Raw genomic sequence first — 25,956 nt, forward strand, 5'->3', positions numbered from 1 at the left:
ATACAGCATTTGGGTTTGGGTTAAGGAGCAGAATGCTTCCGGTCGGAAGCATTCTGCTCAGACTGCATCTTCGAGTCATTTAATAAGAAGGTGGCGGACTTCGGCGTCTTGTGAACGACACGGTAGGACCCATCCCGTTTACAGCGCCTCGTCTGAGCAAGACGTGGGTCGAAGACGCAAGATCCAGATGCATAAATATACTGTAGTCCGAAGATCGAGGCGGGACGGGACGCAGTTGCTGAATGCAGTCGTCTAGGCACTGAAGGTACATCAGTGGCTGGTGCTAGGAGTCAAAGGAACGAGCAAGCTCCAGGAAGCCACAGAGTTCCACCATAGAAGAATTCGGCCGGATAACAGCCAAAGTCGCGACAGACAGCGCGTAGGCCGAGAAGCACCATAGTAAGGTGGTCGACCCAGTGTTCACGATCTCGGCTCGCAGTGGGCAGCAGCCTTGAGCTGGTAGTCCAGCCACTCAACCATGCCGATGGCACAGGGATGAGATGCAGTGGCGCGGCAGTGTTTAGCGCCAAGTAGGTGGTTGAGGGAAGTGAAGAGGAATAGGGTGCACTCAAATTACCAGCCGTGATCAGTGGTCGCTATGATGTGGCAGCCGAAGCTTGGAACCCATGTTGAAACGAAGGCTTTGACGACCGTTTCGGCAGTGGTGTCCGGAATGGGCAGGGCTTCGTGACATCAGGTGAAGCGCTCAGTCATTGTTAGACTGCACCGATAGTCGTGACAAGAAGCAAGTGGACCAACCAAATCAAGATGGGCGTGGTAAAAGCGACGGCCAGCTAGCACGAAAGACTGCGTGGGAGCCTACGTGTCGCGGTTCACTTTGGTGGTCTGGCACGCCAGGCAAGAACGCGCCCACTGACGAACATGAGTGTTAATGCTTTTCCAGACATAGCTCTGTGTAACGAGGCACTGCGTGGCTCGGATGCTGGGAGGACAAATGTCGGAAAGGGATTGGAATACCGCACAACTGAAGGAAGCCGGAACAAAGGGGCGAGGTACAGCCGCTGACATGTAACACCAGAGTCAGCCAAGAACAAACGCTTGAGGGACGAGTTGAACACGGAAGTAATGGGGATGGTCACGCAGCACTTGCAGCTCAGGGCCTTCCGCGTGCGCCCGACCACGACGTTCACACTCTACAGTTGATGCAGAAGTTCCGAGGGAGGTGATGCGGGAGAGTGCATCAGCTGCCTTATTTTGGGTGCCTTTGATGGGCCGGATATTTGTAGTGAACTACGGTATATAGGCAAGTTGACGGTGTGAACGTGCGACGTACTTGAAAGAGTTTGTACGAAAGACATACACGAGAGGCTCCTGATCTGTTAGAACATAAAATGGCTGGCGCTCGAAGAATTGCTGGAAGTGCTGGATGGTTAAGTAGATAGCGAGGAGCTCACGGCGAAAGAACGCTGTAGCGAATCTCAGCAGGTTGGAGCTTCCGGGAGAAGCCCAGTAGACGCCACTCCTATTCGATTGGCTGCTGGAAAACGTGGCCCATGGTCACATTGCAAGCATCCACCAAGACCCGAGTAGGCATGCTAGTTCTTAGGTGGATGAGAAGTACCAAATCGGTGACAACTTCTTTAGCAGCCCTGAAAGCAGCTTGAGCTTTGGGAGTCCGCGAAATTGTGGGTGAGGAGCCCTTGGTCGTGCGAAGGAGGTCAGTCGAGGGAGGCAGAAGCTGAGCGCAGCGCCGAATAAAGCGTCGGGAGAAATTCACTAGGGCAAGACACTCAAGCAGCTGGGAAGTCTTACACTTCCTGGACGTCGGAAGCCAATGGACGAGATCCCATCGCCGAGATGTGGTGACCCACGAACTCGTACTTAGAAGAGCCAAAGACGCCTTTCTGGGGGCGGACAACCAAGCCAAATTGTTGAAGGCGTTCAGGTAGCTCCCGGAGGTGACGCTCATGAGCCTGTGGATTGGAACTCGCGGCATAGGTGTCTTCGATGTGGGCAAATACAGCCGGGCGTTACCTCCGCAATGAATCTTTATAATGTTTCAGCTGCATCTCAAAGGGCATGCGCTTATACTCAAAGAGGCCGAAGGGTGAAATAATGGCTGCCTAGGGATATTGGCAGGTTCAACAGGAATTTGGAGAAAGGCCTTGACAACATCCACTTTACTAAAAATTTTACTTACTTCTATGTGGCCTGTGAAATCTTGGAAGTGTGGAAGGGGAGAGCTATCGTGGACTGTGTGAGCTTTGAGCAGCCGGTAGTCGCCGCACGGACGCCAGTGACCCGGTGCTTTCTCGGGCACTAGATGGAGTATAGAGGCCGAACTGCTGAGCGTAGGGCAAATAATATTCAGCTGGTACATGCGCTCGGATTCCCGTTTAGCAATGGCCAGACGCGCACCGAAGAGGCGGCGCGGACTAGCTGTGACGGGTGGACCAAGCGTGACAATGTGGTGGGTTCCACTGCTCTTGGGTGGCTGATTTAAATTGCAGGGCCACGTTACCGCAGGAAAATCGTCACGGATGTTAGCGTACGGGCATAGTGGAATCAGCGTGCGGATGCCAGTTGGAGCGATAGCCAACAGAACTCCAGAAATGGAGAGTCGCGTCTTGCTGTCAAACAGGCGATGGCGGCATATGCTGACGTCGAGGACAAAATGGGCCAGGAAGTCAAAGCTGAGTATGGGCCGATCGATGTCAGCTACGATGAAGACCCACCGATACGTGTGCCACAGGCCAGGGTCGAGAGTGAGGGACCGTCGACCATACGTGGCGACGGAGGCAGAGTTCGCCGCGCGGAGCATAGGGCCAGGTGACTTAGAAGCTAGGTCAGGTTTGGAGGACAGCAGTACGCTGACCTAGCCACCCAAGTCTGCAAGGATTTGCAGGCTGAAAATGCTATCTATGCAGATGAAAAGGCGGCCGGATTGTAAGACGAGGTCACATGCTACCTTCAGCTATCTCGCAGTGCATTTCCCGACCAACTGCAATGGGGACTTGCATTGGTGGGCGCGGTGCTTGAAAGTGCGATGGTACCACCAAGTTGGCGTGCCTCGAGGACTGCGCAAGTGGGGACTGCTCGTGGAAGAGGGACGGCGGCTGGGATGTGAGGGAGGAGACACTCTGCTCATGAGAGGACGCCCCAAGGGCGTCTATAGGGACGGCGAGGTGGTGTATCCAGGACAGAAGAGAAGGAGACACAAGTGGAAGTCACGTCGCAGGTTCGTTAGGCGAGCAGGACGAGGCGGTCAAGGGTCAACTTTCCTGTAGCGGGCAAGACAAGGCACGTGGAATGCGGTAAGTGCGGTAAGAACTTCTTCAACAGCGCACCGTTCGCGTAGACTGTGCTTCAGCCCAGGAGCCGTCGCATCCTGTTGAGCAGCTGGGAAGGGCGGCGATTCCTAAGCTCCTCGGAGGCGAGCAAGGGCTGGAGGAACGCGCTTTCAGACGCTGTGGTGCAGCCCAAAACGCTCTGCTTCAGCTGCTTTTGCGGAACATCCCTCAAATGGGGAGCGATGACGACCACCACCTCTTAAGCAACGTCAGGAAATAGGTTGGCAAGTAAGTTGCAGTACAGAGAAGTATGTAAGGTGATGTAGTGTAGATCGAAGGAGACTTCGACCTGGGTGAACCAAACCTGTGGGTCCTTGTGCCAGAACGTGGACACGTGAAGCTATAGAGCTGCGACGCTCTGAAGGCGCGAGCTAGCGTCAGGCCGACGGTTGCTTGAGGGTGGTAGGATGCCCAGAACCGAGTTGTTGCAGCGGAGCGCATGAAGCAGTGGACCAGCGTAGGAGGCTCTTAGAATGGACTAGCGTGTACCATGCTTGAGCCGCGAGCACACACCGGCCAATTTTCGCCATGTTTTGCAGTGCCTACCTAGAGCGCCGACCTATTTCGTGCGGGCGTAGTGGCGTCGGTGGGTACTACACTGTCACTGCCGAAGAAATACAACCGGAACGCCACTGGTCTCTCTGACCTAATGCTGCGACTTGAATTCTACGCAAGAGGATGAGGAGGGAAAAGATTTATTAAAGGAAAAAAAGAAATTATAAGCAGGTGTATTTCTGCTTGTGCGGGAGGTACCCTTAATCCAGGGCTCCTGCGGCTCTTGCTGTCTCCCTGGTCCGCCGTACCAGTTGTTGCTAGTTACGAGGATCCGAACTAGTCAGCATGGCCTCCCACTGCTCGGGTATGGGGTTGGGTATTTGTGGGGCTGCCTTGACATTGGGGCACGCCCATGTGGTCTGATATATGGAGGCTTAGTGGTTACAAAGGGGACATTTGTATGAGTATAGTGTAGGGTGTATTGCGTGTAGTTTGCTTTATTCGGGGCATGTATTGGTTTGTGATTATCGCAATATTACGGCGTCTTCACGTGAGAGGGTCTTGTGTGGAGGTGGGTATTGTTGTCTGTTCAATCTGTGGTGTTGTAGTATGGCGTTGTATTGTAAAGGTACGGACTTCAAAGATGCGGCCGTATCCCTCTTTTGTGTCGCCCTAGAGGCGTGAGCTCTGGCTACAGCATGCGCACGCTCACTTCCGCATAGGGACTCGTGTCCTTGAGTCCATACTATTTCAACGTCCAGGAATTGGGAGGCTTGTTTGAGGAGTTGGTGGGCGACTGAAATATTCTACCTCTCGCGTAGCTACGGCAAGCTGCCTGGGAGTCAGTAATAATTGTGACGTACTCGTTCGTCAGGCTAGAGGTGACGGCCAAGGCGATGGCTGTCTCCTGTGCGACGAGGGCGCTGGCAGTGCGGACCGTCATCGAGACCACCTCTTGAAGGTTATGGTCGACAACCCTGCCCGTCATGGCTTCTATTTGGGGGGACTGCGCGGCATCTGTGTATAGGGAGGTGGGGAGACTTCCACATTTTGTCTTTAGAGTCTTTGTGAGAGCTTGGCGACGACTGGCACGATGTTCCGAATGCATGCTTCTAGGGATAAGGGCTACCTTGATGTGCTCCCGGAAGTTGGGGCGAGATGGATTGCTTATTCGTGGTCTTCGCCGTGTGTGGGGTAGGCTAGGCGTGCTAGGACTCTTGTTCCTGTTGGGGTGAGCGCTAGGCGTTCTCGTTGGCTTGTGAATTGGGCGTCTATAATTTCTCTTATTGTAATTTGGACTCCTATGGCATCAAGCTTGAGTGTCACTGTTCTCGGTGGTAGGCCGAGCGCTTGCTTGTATGCTTTCCGAAGAAGTACATCTAATTGATCTATCTCTTTGGGAGTGAGGGGTAAGTACGGGGCAGTGTAGGCAAAGCGGCTGATTATCAGGGCCTGGACGAGTTCTTTTATGTCGTCGTCTTTCAGACCGTATTGTTTGGCGGTGATGCGGCTGACCATTCGCATGACTTGGGAGGTGGTCTTCTTGAGAGGTTGGATGGGGTATTCGCCTCCGCTGTCCTGTTGTATGTGGAGGCCGAGAATGCGGACGCGGTTTACTATAGGTATTTCTTTGCCGTCGAGGGTGAGTGTGATGTGGGGTATTTCAATGAGTTTTCTTCGTGATTTCTGTCGAACGACTAATAGTTACAACTTCTTGGGGGAGCACTGGAGACCGCTTGTTTTTCCATATTGCTGGACAATGTCAGTCCCTTGTTAAAGGGCGTCTTGTTTCTCTCCTTTGGAACCAGTGATGGTCCAGATAGTGATGTCACCGGCGTATATTGCACGCCCGGTTCCTGATATTGCGTTGATTTTGTGAGGTAATTATATCATACCAATTTTGAAAAGGGTGGATAACAGAACAGCACTTTGTGGGGTTCCTTTGTTGCGGGTAGGTAACGTCGGGGTTCTGAGTGAGCCAAAGGATATTGTGGCCGTGCGATTGCTTAGAAAGACGCGTATGTAATTGTAAGTTTTTCGACCACAGTTCGCGAGACTTAGGTTTGTAAGGATGGTATGGTGAGCCACTTTGTCGAAAGCGCTTTTGAGATCGAGTGCTAGAATCACTCCGGTGTTGTGTGGTGAGATGGGTCCAAGGACTTGTTCCTTTAGCTGGAGAATGGTCATGGGTAGAAAGCTGGTCATGGGTAGAAAGGTGGGGCCGGAATCCGAACATTGTTTCGGGAAAGAGGTCACTGTTCAATCGTGGGTCGTAGGTCAATCGCCTACGTCAGGTTGGAGTCGGATCAGAATGACATGTTCCAGAAGCTTTCCTAGGCATGAAGCCAGTGATATCGGTCTCATATTTTATAAGCTGGAGCGTTTGCCTGGCTTAGGAGTGAATATGATGTCCGCGTGCTTCCAGTCTGCTGGTAGCGTATCCGCTTCTCAAACAATATTAAAGAGGCCAGTAAGAGACTGAATGGTGTCATCATCCAGGTTGCACAGGAGCTTGTTATTTATTTTGTCCTTGCCTGGGGTGGTGCTTCATGCGAGTGCTTGAAGTGCTTGTTGAACCTCAGTGATGGTGATCGGCTTGTCGAGGTTACAATCGTCGTTCCAGCTGTACGTTGGAGGTCCTCCTTGTACGGGTTCGAAATCGCCTATGTACCGCGCCTGCAGCTCCTCCAGGATTTCGTCATCAGAACCCTGATAGTTGTGGAGAATACGTTGGATTGTTTGCTGGCTGACTGACTTGCTTTGTGTGGAGTCAAGAAGATGGCGTAGCAGCGACCATGTTTTGGCCCATGCTAAGATTGCCCTGCAACTTGTTGCATAGTTTTCGCCAGTTGTGACGGGTGAGCTCCCCAGCACAAAACTACCCGGTTGCCGTGAGTTTTGATACACGTAGTTTCAGTTTACGATTATGTTTTTGGCGCTTCCATGTCATAACAAGGCCTCGACGTGCTTCCCACAGGTGAAGAAGGTGCGGGTCTACGGCCGGTATATCTGTGGTGAGTGTGATCTGTTTTGAACCTCTCCCTACGTCTTGTTGGAGCTCTCGTACCCACTGCTCGAGATCCGTAATACCCGCTGAGGAGTCATCCGCTCGCTCTTTGCGAAAAGCTGTCCAATCTGTGAGTGTTGTCTCCTTTATCGGGTAGCGTGCATGCGTAACGTTCAATGTGGTGGCAAGTATGCTGCGGTCACCGCCCAGAGTTTCCTCCGTGTTGTACCAGGTAGCATGTTGTATCCCTTTAGTGAGGGTGACGTCAGGGCACCTAACTCGGGAGACGCTGTTTCCAAGACGTGTCGGGTAGGCGGGGTCAGTGAGGATGGTCAGACGATGCTGCTGTATTGTGTACTGGAGTGAAGTACCTTTTTATGTGGCTGTCGTGTAGCCCCATGGCTGATGAGCCGCGTTGAAGCCGCCTGCAATCAGCAGACTATTGTTTTTGGCTATGCCAATCGCTTCAGTGATCAAGTAGTCGAACTTGGCCTGCGTCTGCTTGATGATGATGATGTGTGGTGTTTTATGGCGCAAGGGCCAGGTTTGGCCAAAGAGCGCCATGACAAGTGGTAGTGTTAACGATGTATTATGGAAGATGTGATTTGGCTGTAAAGTGGCCTAAAAATAGTCGCTGTAAAGTGCGTAAAATCTACGTGCTATAAAATTATGGCGATGACTAATGACGAATAATATGAACATTAAAATCCATCGTAGAAGAATAATGCATTGTTAAAATATGCCAGATGTTAAATTGCTTACAGCACTACTGCCTCGCCAGAGCCTTTGAACCACAAGGGCCTAGAGGCATGTGCTATTCAAAATAATTATCACAGCGGCATCCTCTGAAGAGAGGAAGCGCTACGAACGTGTGGGGCTAATAGCATGCAATACAACATCTTTCAAAAAACCTAGGACGGCGTTGGTGTAAAAGAGTGGTTCTAGACCAAGTAACATAACAGGATGAAGGGGGATGTGCAGCCGGTGTGCTAAGAGAAAATGTTTCTTTCTTTCATATTCGGCTTCCCGACACTCCAGTAGGACGTAGAGGAGGGTGAGCCTCTCCCCGCATCCACCACAGGTTGGAGGCTCGTTTCCCGTGAGTAAAAAGTTATGTGTGCCAAAAGTGTGTCCTATTCTTAGATGGCAGAATAGGACATCTGTCCGGCGGGATTTTGTTACAGGAGGCCAGAAACCTAATTGTGGCTTTATTACATGCAGTTTATTATTTATTTCTTCGTCCCACATGCGTTGCCAGTGATTTCGTAGTTTCCTTCTTAAGAAAGGCTTCAGGTCTGTGACAGGGACCGAAGCAGTAGGATTAACTGCATGCAATGAAGTTGATGTGGCCATATGGTCGGCTAGAACGTTTCCCTCGATGCCCCTATGTCCAGGCACCCAGCATATAATCACGTGTTGGTTAGATATATATGCTTTACACGGTGCGGAGTAGAGTTCATTAAATACTGCATTTTTGTGATTACAGAAAGACATCAAGGCCTTCACAACACTGAGGGAGTCCGTATATATAACTGATTTCTGGAGTTGTGATTTATTTATATGCTTTACGGCCGACAGCAGTGCGTAGGCCTCAGCCGTAAAGATACTAGTTTCCGGATGCAGTACGTCGGATTCCGAGAAGGATGGACCGACGGCTGCATAGGACACCCCGTCGTGTGACTTCGATGCGTCTGTGTAGAACTCCGTGCAGTAGTATTTGTGCTGGAGTTCCCGGAAATGCATTTGGATTTCAATCTCTGGAGCATGTTTTGTAACTTGCATGAAAGATATATCGCATTGTATCAGCTACCACTCCCAAGGAGGTAGCAGCTTGGCTGGATGCATTAGGCGAAGCTCGAGGAGTGGGACATGCATTTCATGACTAAGCTCCCTCACACGTAGCAAGAAAGGCTGTCTTACGGAGGGACGATTATGAAAGAGTGTAGCATATGTCATCGCGTTAACGGTAGTATAACACGGATGTTGAGTAGAGTGGACTTTCAGAAAATATGTTTGGCTGATGTATGTTCTCTGGAGATGAAGTGACCACTCATTCGATTCTGCATATAAGCTTTGTATGGGACTCGTTCTGAAAGCGCCAGTGGCCAGTCAGATTCCTAGATGGTGGACTGAGTCTAGCATATTTAGCGTGCTCGGAGCGGCAGAGTGATAAATCACGGCCCCATAGTCTAGTGGTAAACGAATGAGGCTTTTATAGAGTTTCAATAAACACTTCCTGTCACTACCCAATGTAGTCTGGGATAGAAGTTTCATTATGTTCATCGTTTTTAGACATTTTTCTTTAAGATGTTTAATGTGGGGTACGAAAGTGAGTCTCTAGTCAAGTATAACACCTAGAAATGTGTGCTTTTTGTTTACAGGTATTTGTTGTCCACCCAGTTCTAAGCAAGGATCTGGTATCATTCCTCTCTTTCTTGTAAAAAGAATGCAAGAGCTTTTGTTAGGATTGATCTTAAATCCATTCCTGTCTGCCCACATTGAGACTTTGTTCAGGCCATGCTGTACCTGTCTCTCGCACACTGCGAGGTTACAGGATTTGAAAGCTATCTGAATGTAGTCCACGTAGACAGAGAAAAAGATGGCCGGTGGTAATGAAGCGCGAAGCGTGTTCATCTTCACGATGAAGAGCGTGCAGCTGAGCACGCCTCCTTGGGGAACACCCGTTTCTTGCGTAAATAGACGTGAAAGTTCATTGCCGACTTTTACCCGGAAGGTACGATCGCACAGATAGCTTTCTATTAGGTTTAGCATATTCCCATGGGTGCCCATTTCTGACAAGTCTCTTAAGATTCCGTAACGCTACGTTGTATCGTACGCCTTCTCCATATCGAGGAATATGGATAACAAAAACTGTTTGTGTACAAATGCGTCCCGGATATTTGCTTCTACACGTACAGGATGGTCAGTTGTGAAGCGCCCTTCTCGGAAGCCGCACTGATAAGGATCAAGCATTTTGCTCTGTTCCAAGGAAATGAATGAGTCGCCGATTTATCATTTTTTTCGAACACCTTACAAATGCAACTTGTGAGGGCTATCGGGCGGTAACTTGCCACCGAGGAAGGGTCTTTGCTTGTTTAAAACAGGACTACAATGGCTTCCTTCCACGTGGTTGGAAGGTACCCTGCATCCCAGATGGTGTTGAAAAGTGTGAGTAGTGCAACTTGCGTATCATTGTGTTTTTTTTTTAAGCATTTCATACATGACTCGATCAGATCCCGGTGCGGAGTTCCCGCATGCGCTCAAGGCAGCTCTCAGTTCGGTTGTAAGGCTCATTCTGTCGATATTTTCTGATGAGTGGCTTGCATTCTTCTATTTCTTTATATTCAGGAAGGATTGCGAATAATTTGTTGAACTTGACACGTTCTCAAAATGCTCCCCAAGTGAGTCTGCCTGGTCTTGCAGTGTATCGCCCTGTGTGTTTACCAGAGGGAGTGAATATGTTTGCCGCCCTCTAATCCTATTAACCCTGTTCCAGGCTTTGGCCTCATCTGTATAGGAGTTGACACCGGATAAAAACTTCTGCAAACTCTCTCTTCTGGCCTGTCGGCGGTTTCGCCTGCCATCGGATTCTACTTTTTTAAAATTGATAACATTCTCCGCAGTGGGGGAGGCGCGTACCAACCCACACGCTTTGTTTGTTTCTTACGAGCGATCCTACAATCGTCGTTCCACCACGGGACACGCCGTTTGCATGCTAATCCATTTACTTGTTATATACATTTAGTTGCGGCATCTATTATGAAGGCTGTAAAATATTCCACAGCCGCATCAATTCTGACGAGGACATGTCATCCCATGAAATACTACTGAGGGTTCGGAATTTCTCCCAGTCAGCTGTATCAGTCTTCCACTTAGGAGCCTGTGGTAGATATTCGTTTTCTTTATGTGTTATTATCAGTATGGGGAAGTGGACGCTCCCGTAAGGATTGCTCACAACTTCCCATTCGAGTTCGGCCAGTATAGACGGGGAAACTATACTGAGATCTATTGGAGAAAAGGTTTTGTGGCAACACAGTAATATGTAGCTTCTTTCTTATTCAGTATGCACGCACCAGAAGAGAAAAGGAATTGTTCGACGAGTCGTCCTCGCGCATCTATACGAGGGTTTGCCCCACAGGTAGTTGTGTGCATTGAAATCGCCAAGAACAATGTAAGGTTGAGGCAATGCATCTATGAAGACTGAAATTCATGTTTAGCTAAATTGTAATGTGGGGTATGTAGAGCGATCACACAGCGATAAGTTTGTTTAGGAGAATCAGCACGAGCGCCACTGCTTCAAGGGGTGTTCGTAGCTGTAAACGCTGACAGGAAATACTTTTATGAATAAAATGGCAACACCGCCTGATACGACAGCATCATCGCGATCGTTACGGAACTTGACATACGGTCGGAGATAGTTTGTGTGTTGTGGTTTTAAGTGTGTTTCCTGTAGACGCAGCACATTTGTATTGTGTTTTGGATAAGCTCTTGCACGTCATCAAGGTTCCTAAGAAGACTTCTAACGTTCCATTGAATAATTTGTATATCCATATTGAAAGTAAGTAAGTGCTGTGTGTATGGAAACGGAGGTGATGTCTTAGGTTACAGAGCTCTTTCGAGGCCCCATAACGGGGGTTCTGCCCTTTCTGGAGCGTTCGAGGGAGCCTCGCCGCTCCTTAGGCGTTTGGTGCGCCTTGAGGACAGGTGTAGTGTCCATTGCCTCTTGTGAGGCGCCGGACACGTGCTCTTGCGAGCGAGAAGTTACAAGGGAGAGTCCTGCCTTGGAGGGGAAGACCCCTGCGCCCACCAGCCCGGAGGTCGATGGGGCACCCTGCGGGATTTGGCTGCGCCGGCTGTTGCCAGCGCTGGAAGGGGCCGGGCAGGTTGGGGCGGCCTCGGTTGCGCCCACCTTCGGGGTCGATGGTCCCCCTTGCTGTGTTGACGGAGCAGCGCTAGCTCCAACAGCCGCGGGGGCAGATGGCGTAACTGCCGACTCACTGCCTGTGGGTCGGACAGCCGCCGGAGGCCGTTGTGACGCTGCCCCCTTACGCGCCACATCGGCAAAGCTGCTCTTAGACAGGTATGACACCCGCCTACGTGCCTCCTTGAAAGATATGTTTTCTTTGACTTTGATTGTCTCAATCTCTATTTCTCTTTTCCAGGACGGGCAGGCGCGCGAGTATGCGGCATGCTCGCCATCACAGTTTACACAATGTGAAGTGTACTGGCACGTTTCGGAGGAATGTTCATTGTCACTGCACTTGGCACAAGTCAGCCGGCCTCGACAGTTCTGTGAACTGTGGCCAAAACGTTGGCACTTAAAGCATCTGAGAGGATTGGGAACGTATGGCCGAACATGAAGTTTGATATAACCAGCCTCGATGGACTCGGGAAGGACACTTGAGCTGAAAGTGAGTATCAGGTGTTTCGTCTTGATCTATTTTCCATCTCTCCTCATCTTAATTCGTTTAACATTGATAACATTCCGGTCACTGAAACCCTCCAAGAGTTCAGCCTCAGTGAGCTCCATCAAGTCATCGCCAGAGACAACACCACGGGTGGTGTTCATCGTGCGGTGCGGGGTTATAATTATTTGGGTTTCCCCAAATGACACTAGTGTTGACAATTTTTCATATTGTTTTTGATTGCGGAGCTCCAAGAGGAGATCAGCGCTTGACATCCTCGAGGCCTTATATCCAGGACCAAAGGCTTCAGTCAGTTACTTCGAAACAAGGAAGGGTGAGATAGTTCTTACTGGTTTATCTGGTTTTGCGGAATGGATGACATGGAAACGCGGGAAGGATTCTTTTTGGCGGCCAAAAAATTGGAAGACTTCATCGGTGCGCCCTCTCTTCTGAGGGCGACCAGGTACTGGAGGGAAGGAAGTAGCCATGCGTGGACGTGTAGTTTCCGGCAGCAACGCCAGCCACCCACCATGGAGTCCAACTAGGGGACGCTACAGGGCCTGAAAAACAGGGCCTGCAAACGCCAGCTGTACGTTGCCACTATAACCCAATATGACATAACCAAGGTTGGCTACTCGCACAAGGTTAGCCCTTGCTGCCAGGAAGGTCCGAAGTAATAAAGAAATGAGAAGGAGACAGGAAAGATGGAAAGTAAGGAAAAGACGAAGGTTGTAGGGATAGAGAGACAGGAAAAGGCAGCTACCGATTTCCCCCGGGTGGGTCTGTCCAGTGGTGCCGTCTACGTGAAGCGGAGGCCAAATAGGTGTGTTGCCTCCGCCGAGGGGCCTTAACGGTCCGAACACCCGGCATCGGCTCAACCCCCAAGATCCCCCTTTCCCCGGACACAGCTAAGCCGCGCACGGCCACACGCGGGAGGGTCCAACCCTCGTGTGCTCGGCTACGTGGCGTCGCAACACACCAAACGCCTGCTTACGCAGACGCCCCTGCGGGGTGCTTCTGCTTGGGTGGGCTGTAGATATTCAGTATGAAAAGGATCTTTCGGCCTCGTCGGAGCGGTAGGATCTCAATTCGGTTATGATCGACGTCACTGCCGTCTATTGTGTTGTTTGGTTGCGTGCGTTATAGCTGTAAGTGTGGCCACGCGGCTTTAATAATAATAATATTTGGAGTTTTACGTGCGAAAACCAACACGCAGCTTTCAGGCGTGGTGGTATGTGTGTTGTAGCCAGTTTGAGTTGGGTGTGTGCCTGTTTCCTCCAGTGCGATTACGCTTGGTGCCGTTCTGGCGTTACTTAGGTGCTGTCTCAATGATCCTTGCTTGCGTTTACAGCTGCGACAATTCCATTGCCAGATTGGGAGTGGGTTTTAGTTCCTGTGGTTGGTTTTGCTATTCATTCCGGTTTACGGATGATTCGGCAGGGTCTTCCTGCTCTACATCCTATTCTGTCATTGTTCTCACTTTCTTGCGTCGCTGATCTTTTTCCAGCCGCGTTTCTTCAATTATACTTGCCAGTTGCTGGATGCTTTGTTGCATTGCTAGAAGCCGTCGTTGCAGTGCATCGACTTTCTCTTCGACTTGTGGATTTCTGTTGGTTTTGCTGATTCCGCAAGAATCATGAGTTCAGAACGTTCCGAAGATGACGGCATTGAGGCTGTGGTAATTGGTGTGGGATGCTGAGTGGCAGTACGATTGGCATATAGTTCTGCAATGTGCGTGCGAAGTTTGTGGTTTTCATCATGAAGGCGTTTGCCTCTGATAACCTTTAGTTCAGCTATAATTTGCAGTTGAATATCAGTATGTGTATGGGTAAAGAATTATTTGGGGTGGTTGTTGTGTGTAGGCGTGACAAGAGTGTGTTGCCTTGGTGGACTATGTGAGATGGGGAAACCGTGGTGACCAGCTCACCGCTTGTGATCCCGGCGCAGCTGGTCCGCTGAGGTTCCGGGTCGCTCTAGTTGGTTCCGCGAGCAGGAGCGAGGCTTGGAGCGGGAACCCTTGCGTTGCTGGTAGTACGTGACCGAGTCTTTGATCGGGAGTAGTCCCGGCGGGTGGTCCTTTGCGATGCTGAGGGTCCTCCTTCAGTCGATCAGGGCCCTCCTTGGAAGCCATAGGATGAGGCCCCTGGCATAAGGCGCACCGGGGGTGACAGGGGTGGTCGTGAGTGGGGTTCCGTGTACCACACTGGGGGCATACGCTTGCTTCTGGAGTTATGCTCCAACCACTGGCACGCGCTGGAAAGCTTCGGCGCGCGCCGAAGGGGCAAATGCGTCAAAGCGTCGGTCGGGAACTCGCTGAAGCGGAACGTCGCGCAGCGATTATGTCTACTGCCGATGCTAGAAGTTTGCCGGCGCGCGGCGAAGCTGCGCCGGCGTGCACCAATGGGAGGCTGCGACGCCTCGCAGGCGTCAACCAATCGGAGGCTGCGGAGCCTCCGGCTGCTAGGCCTGTAATGGCCGACCGTGCGGAGACGCCGGCACCAACGATCGTCCGAGTGTTTTGGACGCACGACGCGCGCGACAGTGTTCCTGAAAGACAGTGTTGTAAAAGTAGGCCGACAACGACACGATCAACCGACCGACGACCGTGGGTTGTGGCAGTGCGACGTGGATCCGAAGCGACTTCGAACGACGCCGACTAATCCAACCTGCCCACTGGGTTCCGCCGGGCTCAGTGCGATCGTCTGCTAAAACAGCCAACCGAATCACGATTACCGCAACGTCCGTGCTTGTTGTGTGTGTATTTTGTTGTGCTCAAAACATGTTTACGAGCTCCGAAGTCTGGATAATCAACACTCGCCTATCGCCGGTGTTGTTTACGTTACGCGTAGGCCTAGCGCGTCCATCGAGTTCGTAACTGGCGAGTGAACGAACTCACCTGAGAAACTCTGTCGAAGGAAATGAATTTTCAGGTCCGTTTGGTGCTGCAGGGATTTAAAATATGGCACTCTTGACTTCGTGTGACCTGTGATGTGGTGAATGAACAGTGTGGAAGTTGGGTTGGTCAACCGCGGCGTGTTTCGTGTGGTGTCGGTTGACTCAAGTTTAACGGGCAAGCTCTGCGCTGTTTCCAGTGGTAAAGATAACTTCCGAAAGCGAAATACACTAGTAGCCGAACTTTTGGAAGTACTTACATAATCAGCCGTGCCGCCTGTTTCAGCTGACACTGCGCTCTTCTATTCGGCATGTGAATCCAGTTCAGTACAAGTTCACTGTACTCATTCACTCACTTCTTTCTAGTGCGTCCGTCTTTTGGGCTAGTTGGGCATAAATCGCTCGTGTAGCAATCAAGAACACTGACGCACTGAAGCATACGTGACAACGCAGTCATGTTTGAGTCAGTGTGTCGTTATAGTTGAGCACTGCAAAAAGAAGTTATCTGTTTGCAACGTGTGCCCTGTGTGCAGTACATAGCAGGACCTGCATCATGCAAGACCTATGCATGTAGCAGCGTATGCCACGATTGCTTCGATGCCCGCTTCAGAAGCAGCAAATACTGAGTCAATGAAACTGTAATTGATTTTTTATCTCACTTTTTGCTTATGGAAAGTGTAGATGGTGTGAGTGCATTGTGGGGAAGGTGAAAAGGTGTCATCAGTGTTTTGTGCAGTCGGTATGCTTAAACTGCTGGAATACCTTCAGCTTCTACTAAAATGTTTCTTGCTGCGGTACTATAAATTGTAGTCAGGACAAAGATCTACTCAAAACCAAGTTACTAATGTATCTGCGCAGAATGTGTTCGATTAACAAGTTAACGCTTCCACAACAACAATATGCCGATGCACAGCATATGTGCTTACAATAAATACATTCCGTAAAGGTGAACGACTGGGCCTACAATATCAAACTTCGTAGTAGCACCGTAAAAAGTGCTGCCATGCGTATCAGCCACAACGAAACGGCTGCACGTCCAACCTTCTTCCTTGGAGGCACTTCTGTAAAGACTGTTCGGGCCCTTCCCATTCTGGGTGTAGCATTTAGCTGTTCTCTCAACTTTTCCGCACATGTCACCAGTACTGTATGTAAGCACCGGCCCTTTCTTGCGTTTGTGTCCCGTGTCTCCCTTCCCTGATGACCTAAGGTTTTCCGAGCACTCTACACTTCTATCATTCTGTCACGACTTGAGTACTGCTCATCAGTATAGTTCCCGTACCAAACTCGCGACGCTAACAAACTTAAGCTTGTTCAGCGCCGGACAATACGCACCCTTTACTCCTGTCTTTTCGGTTGTCACAAGCTCATGCCAGCCTTCGAGGATTGCCTCAAACCCCTCAAGTAGCACACCCTGCAATACCAACACAACATTGCACTAGTCTATACTGCAGGGTGTTTGACGTCTCTCTGGACAGCACTAATCTTTCTTCAGTTCGTCTGAACAAGTGGTCAGCACAGCCTGAGCCCTCATCCCGCCTCTATGGCCCGACACCACAACTCCATGATTATATCTGGCATGCAGAGCTTTCTCTCCACCCCCCTGGCGATTTGGATTCTCCTTCCTTGGAACTAGACTTCATTGGCACTCCTGTGTGTTGTGCACCTGTCGAATGTGTGCGTGTGTGCCGTGCTGTGTTATTGAGCAAGTGTGTGTGCACGTGGAGGGGAAGGAAGTGTCTTCTGCATCCTGCAAATTCCTGCTTTAGATGGCTGGTTATCAGATGCTCTAACATACAGGCATCAGCCTTCTCTTTAGTCTAGTGTGCCAAGTTACCACTAAGATTATTATTATTATTATTATTATTATTATTATTAGAATCATCAATTTTACCACATTGATTGTGTTGAAGCCAGCGTGACACATAATTCAAAACATTTCTGGAGCTTTGTGGGCTCTTTCTTCTAAAAGCAGTGCCAAAGATGTACGTCTTCTTCATGAAAATAGTGGTGTTGTCTCGAACACTGCTGATGCCTTTGCAGAACATTTCTGTTTGCTATATGGTGTGAAATATGCTTCAAGTAGCCTTCCTTCTCAGTCTGGCGTAGTGTATGCTAACAGTCAATGAAAACCTCGTTTCCAAGTATACGAAATGCCTTAAACTTTGCCTTGAACTTTCCCTTTCTTGTGGTGTTGATGGTATTTCCTCCACAGAGCTTAACCCTTTGAGACGCTGTCTACACAATTGGGCACAGCAGGAGCGTGCATCAATAGCAAAAGCACTGATGAAAGTAATGGTATTTAAGATGTGTTTCATACATCTTGAAACACTTATTATTGGAACTGTGCTGCAATTTTGAATAATGTGCAGAATGTTTGAACAAAATGAGTGGGAAGGTGGACGGCTGGGTGTTGTTACTCTGTGTCAGTATGTTGTATGTAGCGGGTTCACTTCTTTCATTGTTTTTTACAATGTCGTGCACCAGGCATAATTGTCAAGTGGCTGGATAAGTGCTTTTCACGCTTTTCAAAACACGAGATAGTACATGTTTTCATATTTTGTGTTCGTGTAGTGAGTTTTCGCATGGAGTCAAAATTTTGTAAACTTGACAAAACTCGCTAAACAATTGAAAATTCTTAATATTTGCTGCAGCTGTACACTTTCTACGATTCTGAGGATGCAAGAGATGTGGTGAAAGCAACTTTTCAGTCAACGGGATAAAGTGGTGTCTGAAAGGGTTTAAGACGTATGGAAGCATACTTGTTCCTCGTTCTCACAAGCATCTTCAATAGTTCCCTAAAGTCTAGTACCTTTTCTAGTACTCGGAAGGTAGCATGAACATTGCCCATGCACAAATCAGGTGCTAGATGTGCAGTTACTAACTGCCGACCTATATCTATCCTCTTCAGTGCGTCAGGTGTTTGAATTGATATTTGATTCCTCGCTGTCTGTTAGTGCTAAGAGCATTTTAATAAATGAACAGCATGACTTTGTGTGCCGAGAACTTAAAATTATTTCGGACTGTCAACAGTGTTCACCACTGCATCGACTTCCAAAAAGACATTTTTTCTCTCTCAAACTGGTGCAGAAACAATAAGTACTCTTAAATGCTTCCAACACTATGGCATTAAGTTATATGCACAAAACGCACCATGTGAAATTTTGATACACTCTACATGATGCTCCACTCCTTAGGATGGATGAAATGAAAGATCTAGGTGTGTACTTCGACAAAAAGCTAAGCTTTTCTTCGTATAGATAATTACACAAGATGCCCTTCACGCTCTTGGAATTGCATGCCGTATATTGCACGATTTCCACTCACCTGTTGTGTTTCTGAAATTCTGCTGTGTGCCTCCAACTACTAGAGTATGCCTCTGTAGGAGGGGGTTGCAATGAGCAAATCTAATTCTGACCTCATTGAACGCATGCAGAATAAATTGATGTCTATTTTCAAGCACCACTTTTGCCATTCTGGCGACCACAGTTGAGCCTTCTCAAGTATACTTCAACTCGCACCTCTAGATTCAAGTCTTAATTAATCGCACCTTTTGTTCCTGTATAAGGTGGTCCATGACATTATACATTCTTCAAAGCTTCTTGATCATATGCATTTGTTTGTGCCGCAACAGTATACCAGGTAGCATTCCACATTCGTTGTCTGGGCTTGTTACAAGATTGTGCTAATAAGACTCGACTCCAAAACATACTTCAGAGTTCATTTACTGTGTTTTGTGTATCTGTAGATAATCATGTAGGATTAACTCCCTTTTACTTTTCCGCGTTTCCTTTTTTCCCTATTTGTTTATCTTCCATTTTTTTGTCTACTACATTCATGTTTTCTCTACATTTTGTCTCACATGGTGCTCGTTAAGTGCACCAGTACAAAGGCTCTCTAGCTGTTCCTGGGCACTACAATAAAAATTTAAATGATTGATTATTATCGTAGTATAAAATTGTGCTTTTTAAGTATGTACTAGTATACTATCTTAGTGCAGTAGCTTTCGTGCAATTAAAAAAAGGGCATGAATTAAGAAGAGAGAGAAAATGATAAATGAAAGGTAGGGAAGTTAACCAGGACTGTGCCCGGTTGGCTACCCTACACTGGGGAAAGGGGGACGGAAAGATTAAAAAAAGAGAAAGTCCACTGGGGATATCAGTCGGTCACTCAGTCTGGATCACAGACGCTGACTCAATCCGGTATCTTTCAAATATCGCAGCAGCGCTTTTGTGGCCTTTTGTAGCTGCGATATGCGAGGCCATGGTCCCAAGATCTTGTTGAAGATGAACGGCTTTCCATCTAGCTGATTGAGAGCTCTGCAGAGGTCTTGCCTTTCATCTTCAAAAGATGGGCAGTAGCACATTAGGTGTTCTATGGTTTCCTCGACACCGCAGGCATTGCACTCGGCGCTATCAGCAATTCCAATCAAAAATGCATATGCACTGGTGAATGCGACGCCCAAACGTAAGCGGCACAGCACTGTTTCATCATTTCGCAGAAGACCTGGTAACAGCCGCAGTTGCATAGAGGGATCGAGGGAATGCAATCGATGTTGAGTGAATTCAGGTGTGTGCCACTTTTCCAATGTCAAAAGAGTGCGCTAGCTTGCCTAAGTGTTGGGCTGCGTCGGTCCGCGATAAAGGTAGAGAAACGAGGGTTGCTCCTTCGTGGGCTTTCCTAGCAGCTTCGTCAGCGAGGTCGTTGCCGGAAATACCGCAATGACCAGGCAGCCACTGAAACACGACGTCGTGTCCTTTCATGATCATGTGATGGTGCATTTCTAGTATCTCCGACACGAGTTGTTCACATGACCCGCGATGAAGAGATGACAGGAGACATTGTAAGGCCGCCTTTGAATCGCAGGATATTGCCCACCAATTAGCCGGTTGGTTATTAATATAATCGACGGCACCTCGGAGGGCAACAAGCTCCGAACCGGTCGATGTTGTCAAGTGAGAAATCTTGTATTGGATGCTTAGTGATCGTGATGGTATAACCACTGCGCTGGTGGAGCTGGTCTGAGTGGAAGAACCACCCGTATATATGTGGACTCGATCAAAGTAGAAAGTGTGCAAACAATCCAGAGCTGCTTGCTTCAAGGCCAAGGTAGGCAGGACGGTCTTCTTTCTTATCCCTGAAACCGTAAGACACACTTGAGGTTGTTTTAAACACCACAAAGCTGAGGTTGAACGTGCTGAGGGTGTGAAGCCCGATGGTAAGGAGACACGATGGATGCTGACCTTGTTGGAGAAGGACGCCTGTGGTCGTCGTTCTGGCATGAATTAAGAAAGCGCAATAATATGTTATGTGCCTGATCATATGCATTGTGCTATTAATTTCTTCTGAGTTTTAATAATGGCTGGCTACTGTATGCAGTGTTGTGCAATAAAATACTATGCCACAGCAATTATTGCGTGCCTCGCAGAACAAATTGAATATATCTTTCTCAGTCAAAACATCATAGCAGGCTCAAAACAATAAACTGCAATTTTTCTTTTTGTGGTGACGAAGTGTATAAATTGTGAAAATAACCTGTTTATATATTTCTTATACTATGCAAATGAGCTGCTCCCATGCATTCGAATAAGTGCTTCAATAGTACGACTTGGCAAAGGGCAACGAAAGACTCCTATTAAAACCCTCTAATTCTCAAGCTTGTATTATCTGACGGTATGTCATTTCATTAATGTAAAGAAAGGCAAACTTGATATGTGGAAACCAGTTACAATAGAACATGGCCCTTACACTGTGAAAATGTTTTGTAGCAATACACTCAATGTGGAGGCCTCCGGATGCGGTGTTGATGCATCAAAACAATCTAGAATAATAGAGGTGCTCCATGGGCTAGATTTGGCAGAATCAAGAATTGGGGGGAGAGAAGATACGAATTACATACATTTTAGCTATTCTTTTTTTTTGTGAGTGCTACAGGTGTTTCAATTCTGTTTTGCTGATTTTCTCAGAACCCACTTTTTCACGTTTCTCTCATGCACCAACAAGCATAATTATATTGACACGGATGCTTTATCTGTATCCGGTTACCGTATTTCACCGGCTAAAAAATGTTAAACGTTATCGCTCGGTGCAGGATGCGCCTGAACGTATCGGAAGTTTCGCGAATGTTATCGATGGTTCTGTCTGTTGTCGACGAACCTTGCTAATCTGATTGCATACGCGACACGAATTGTGTTGTAGTTTTTGGAAGGCGCGCGGGCACCAGCGAATAGGCTGTAACTTTCGACGACTGCCGTATGCAAACCGACGCGCTTGACCCGCAGATGAGATTTTCTACGATTGCCGACATTGCTCGCCGCTATCGTTGCGATTGAGCCGGCACTATTTATTTACCGTCACTACTACGTGGCAATATTTCCAACACAGATTTTTTTCAGTTATACATTGCACGCCTAATTCTTACATAGTTGGCTGAGCAATAAGCTACCAAAAAATGAAATGGTGCAACAGTTTTTGATATATGGCATCGTCGTGCGGGTGTTCGCAAAGCGATCTTGCAGACAGACGACGCGCGAGCGCTGATGTCGATATTTTGTACACTATTGTTACTTCAAAAATAAAAAAAAATGTTGCGACAGGTGTATATTCATTATTCAAACGTGTTTTTTATATCCAAAAGCACATACAGATCACTAACTTATTGTTTCAAGCTTAGTTTACAGCAGGCTGTTTTAGGCCGGACTTTGACGGATGAAGACGGAATAGCCCAGCAAGAGTGCGCCGCAGCCGAGGAGCGAGCTTCGGCGCGCGTCGGAGCTTGTCTCCAGTGGTTGTGCGCCCTTTCTCTCCAGCCGAAGCGAAGCGACGCGTTCGCTTGCCAGCGCGCGCCGAAGCTTTCGGCGCGTGCCAGTGGTTGGGGCATTAGGCATACATTGGTTCGGTGGCCGACTTGGTGGCAGATGCGGCAAAAATGCGTGATTGGTCGGTATGGTTTGCATCGTACTTCACCGTGTAAGGTTTGGAGTCGGGCTTGTAGGACGATCGGAGCAACCTAGGGCGACAGGACTAGGCGAGCAGGGTTTATTTACAGTATTTACATTTTAAACATGGGATACATTTACACAGTCTAGCGTGACTCCCAAATGGAGCCCGCGAAACGAGCATACAGCACACAGCTCACGAGTACATTGACCAGTACAGAGCACGACGATGAGCACACCTAGCAGCCGACAAACAGCGGTTTTTAAACACTTCGTGTTCCCTAGATCCCTAGGTGAGGAAAAACGTTCAACGTCATCCTAAAGAATCAGCCTCTCTGCGGGACAGTTTACACACGCACACTCACACACACACTTCCTTGCGCGAGGTTCATGGTCCGGAGCCGACGTCAGACGGACTTCGTAGAACTCGGGGCTTGCGTGAGGAAAGGTGCCTTTTATTCCCTGAGCTCACCCCTGCAGCGCGGCCGGGTGCCCATGTCTTGCGTCTTGGACGGAGCGTGGGTTTCCCGAGCCGACCCCCACAGCGTGGCCGTCGTGGTGTCCGTTGTCTTGCGGCCCAGTAGCCAGGTGGTCACGCCCGACCGCAGCTGGCGCCTCTAAATTCCAGAGCTGCCGTAGTCCGCGGTTCACTGAAGTAAGTCCATGATTGGTTAGCGCTGTCCTCGCTGGTTCTCTGTAGGGCGCCCCACCGCGGATCAATCGACTCTAACTACGCATGCAGTCGCCCCTAGTACTTGGGCACTCCGACGAGGACGCCGATACCGAAATCCGCACTGACACCAGTAGCCTAGGCGGATTTGAACGCGTGATAGCTTACGCTAGCCGGCCGTTGTCAAAAGCGGAGGGCAATTATTCCATAACCGAAAAGGAATGGCTCGCCATCGTTTGGGCTACAGCGAAATTTCGCATTTACCTATATGGCAGGCCATTCAATGCCGTCAGCGACCATTGTAGTAGTTGGTGGTCGTAGGGAGGAACTAAGCGTACGGGATTTATTTGCATATTTACATTAGACCAAGGGATACATTTCGACCAGTCTAGTATGACTCCTAAATGAAGCACGCAAGACGAAGCATAAAGCACACGAGCACATAGCTCCAAGCACACTGCTTCTCGAGCAAGAGCACACTGCTCACGAGAACACACCAGCAGCCGACAAACTTCTGCTTAAACAGCTTCTGTCCTCCCTAGATCCTTAGGGGAGCGAAAACTTATATCCAACGTTAGTCCAATTGCACCATCCACAGTCGTTGGGGCGTAGTCGATCCGCCTTTTGAGGGGGAGAGCTCACACACTCACATGCGCACTTCGGATTCCCAGAACCCGAGTTGAGCGGGTCCTCGTAGCCAGGTGGTCACACTTGCCCAAGCCGGCGCCTCTTAATTCCAGAGCTGGCTTTCTCCGGTAGTCGCCACGAGTGTCAGCAGACTGTGACGAATCCTGCGGCTCGAGGAAAAATGTACCGCAAACCATCTTTTTGTTGGAGAAGGTCTTCTTGCTTCAAAGAGACCATGATGACCCGGCAAATCAACCAACAAAACACGGGCCGCCAAATGTGGCCAGCCCTGCTGTCGTCGCCGATTCTCCGAACGAGGCGCATGATCGATTAGCGCTGTCGTCTTCGCCGGTTCTCTGAAGGGCGCCACCACTGGGGGTCGATCGAAGCACCTGCAGCCGGCTGAAATAGCTTTGCAGAACAGTACCCCTGCAGGCCGATCGTAACAGCTCTTCCATGGCCCGGAAAATCTCGCCTGGCCAGTGCTGACAACTGCTGGGCAGGAAGAGAATGGCTGGTGAGCAAGAAGGTGGCTTTGCTCTCTGCAACCCCTGCGCACTTGAAATGCCTTCAACCATCTCACAACAACTGGCACAGAAGGGTCGATCCCCGCAACACAATACCACTCAGCGTGCAAACGCCCCGAATCAGCTGTCAACCCACCAGGCTTCCTATAGAATTTCAATGCAGCCCACTCAACTGGGAACCCCAAATTTTGCCCCCAAAATCTTGTGCCGCGAAAGCGATCGTTCACGTTCCCCCTGAGTTGGACCAAACCTGACCGTCGCGCTGCACAAGAGTAAAGGTTTACGCAGAATTAAACTGAAGGCTCTCAACCACCAATACTCGCACATAACTGAAGCAGCCTAGCTTCACGAACAATCTGTTCTTACCCTATCACACTGGCGTACTTATCTCATGTACGGTTGCCACTGAACCGTCTGGCCAACTCCACAGGTACGTAATAACAATCGCGCTCGCTTTGTGGTCTGTATTCAGAACGCGTACTTGCGTCGTAAGTATTTCATCACGCTTACTCACATTTGTTTCTTTAGTCTATACAGGACACGTACCTTGAACGAGCAACGAAACTTGCGTAACTTACGCAGTCCGCAGAACCCTTAAAAATGCGTCTGCTAATAACTCGCTCTACGCACGCGTACTAGGAAGTCAGAATACGGCTGCCCTTAACACACACGAGCAACCCAGTCAAAAATCTGCTTCCTTCCGTCCACACAGGACACGCGCTAATGGAACTAAGAACGTTTCTCAGTGCAAATCATGCACTAACTGAACATCTACGCGCTTAATCTTAGAAAATTCAAAAACACTTATATAAAAAAGAAGGTTAACGAATACTCACGCGCGTTACCATAGGCCTCACACCGATAACCTTGACCTTCAGGTTACTCACAACAACAAAAAAAAAATGAACACCCATCTACTCATTAGTGTACATCTCGCGAAACTACATGTTTACATAAAACACATATTTCCAATCTCGGAGCTTCTCGAACAAAAACACAAACAAAGCTCATACTTTTACATATCAAAAGAAACTTAAGTCGCAAAATTTTCAAATGCTCAAAAATAAAGCAAAACAACACGATTTCCTTCTACAGAAGCTCTCTTGGCCTCCTGATTCAAACGTTTACAACTGACTCATGCTTTTGAGCCGTACTCGAGGTGGTCGCGGTTCGAAAGCTACTCTGGCTACAGAGGAACAATTAAACGGCTGACACACAATCAGCTCCTTCAAGACGTTATAGTGCCCTGCCAATTTGCGTCCTGGCGCCACGCTTTCATCACGAACTCGATTGACCGCGTCGCTACTCCCCACCACCTCGTCGCGTCTTGCCACCTTGCGCTCCTTCACCACTACATGCCGCACTCCGAAAAGAACGACGGAACGACTAGGAACGTAACTGCCCCGTGCCCTTTGTCCGCGTCCGTGCAAAACACGCTTCTCGGTCTCTCTTTGACCGGTGGCTCGAACGTGCTTGATGCGCACACGTTGTCAATGACGACCGCATCTTTCTTTTCTTCGCGCCCTGCCTTGTTGCGTCTCTCGCCGACTTTGGCTGCGCTACATTATTTACCGTCTTTCGGTCTTTACGGCGGTTCTTTCTACGGCGATTTTTCCTCGCACTCACTTTCATGCCACCCTCTCGTGCCTCGTTCTGGCCGGTATACATCTCGTCGGCCCGGATTGGTCTCCTACCCGCACCGTCTGAGTGATTTTCATTTAAATCGATTCTCGCTTTGCCACGACTGGCGGACTGCCCAACCGACTCTGGAACAATGCAGCAGTCTTTACTCGAGCTATGCAACTCGCACTCTTGCGAATTGCCCTCTACTGCATCGCCCAGCTCACGCTGTGCATCGGCACACAGCCTGTCGGTCTCAACCGCTGTCTCACGCGCACAGTCTGAATGAACTAAATCATCCCTCTCTTGGCTACCTAGACTGACGGAGAGCTGCACCGATCCCTGAACAATGCAGTTGTCTTCTCTTGAGCTACGCAGCTCGCAATCCTGAGAACTACCCTCAACTGCATCGTCCAGCTCGCACTTCGGCACGCAGATCCGACTCGACAGCTATCTCGACATGGGTG

The 25,956-nt window shown here is 49.1% G+C and overlaps 2 protein-coding genes across 2 annotated transcripts in view; both read right to left on the reverse strand.

Annotated features, from left to right (window-relative positions):
- Positions 1-25,956, reverse strand: part of LOC142588552 (trypsin-like) — a 477,136-nt gene that overhangs the window by 316,926 nt on the left and 134,254 nt on the right. The window lies entirely within an intron of this gene.
- Positions 1,770-2,782, reverse strand: LOC142588553 (uncharacterized). The gene is made up of 2 exons (XM_075700396.1): positions 2,162-2,782; positions 1,770-1,865 (listed from the first exon to the last, which is right to left on the reverse strand). The coding sequence occupies exons 1-2, from the start codon at positions 2,780-2,782 to the stop codon at positions 1,770-1,772; spliced, it is 717 nt and encodes a 238-aa protein (XP_075556511.1).

The sequence above is a fragment of the Dermacentor variabilis genome, chromosome 7 (assembly GCF_050947875.1).
Source record: "Dermacentor variabilis isolate Ectoservices chromosome 7, ASM5094787v1, whole genome shotgun sequence".
Taxonomy (NCBI): Eukaryota; Metazoa; Arthropoda; class Arachnida; order Ixodida; family Ixodidae; genus Dermacentor; species Dermacentor variabilis.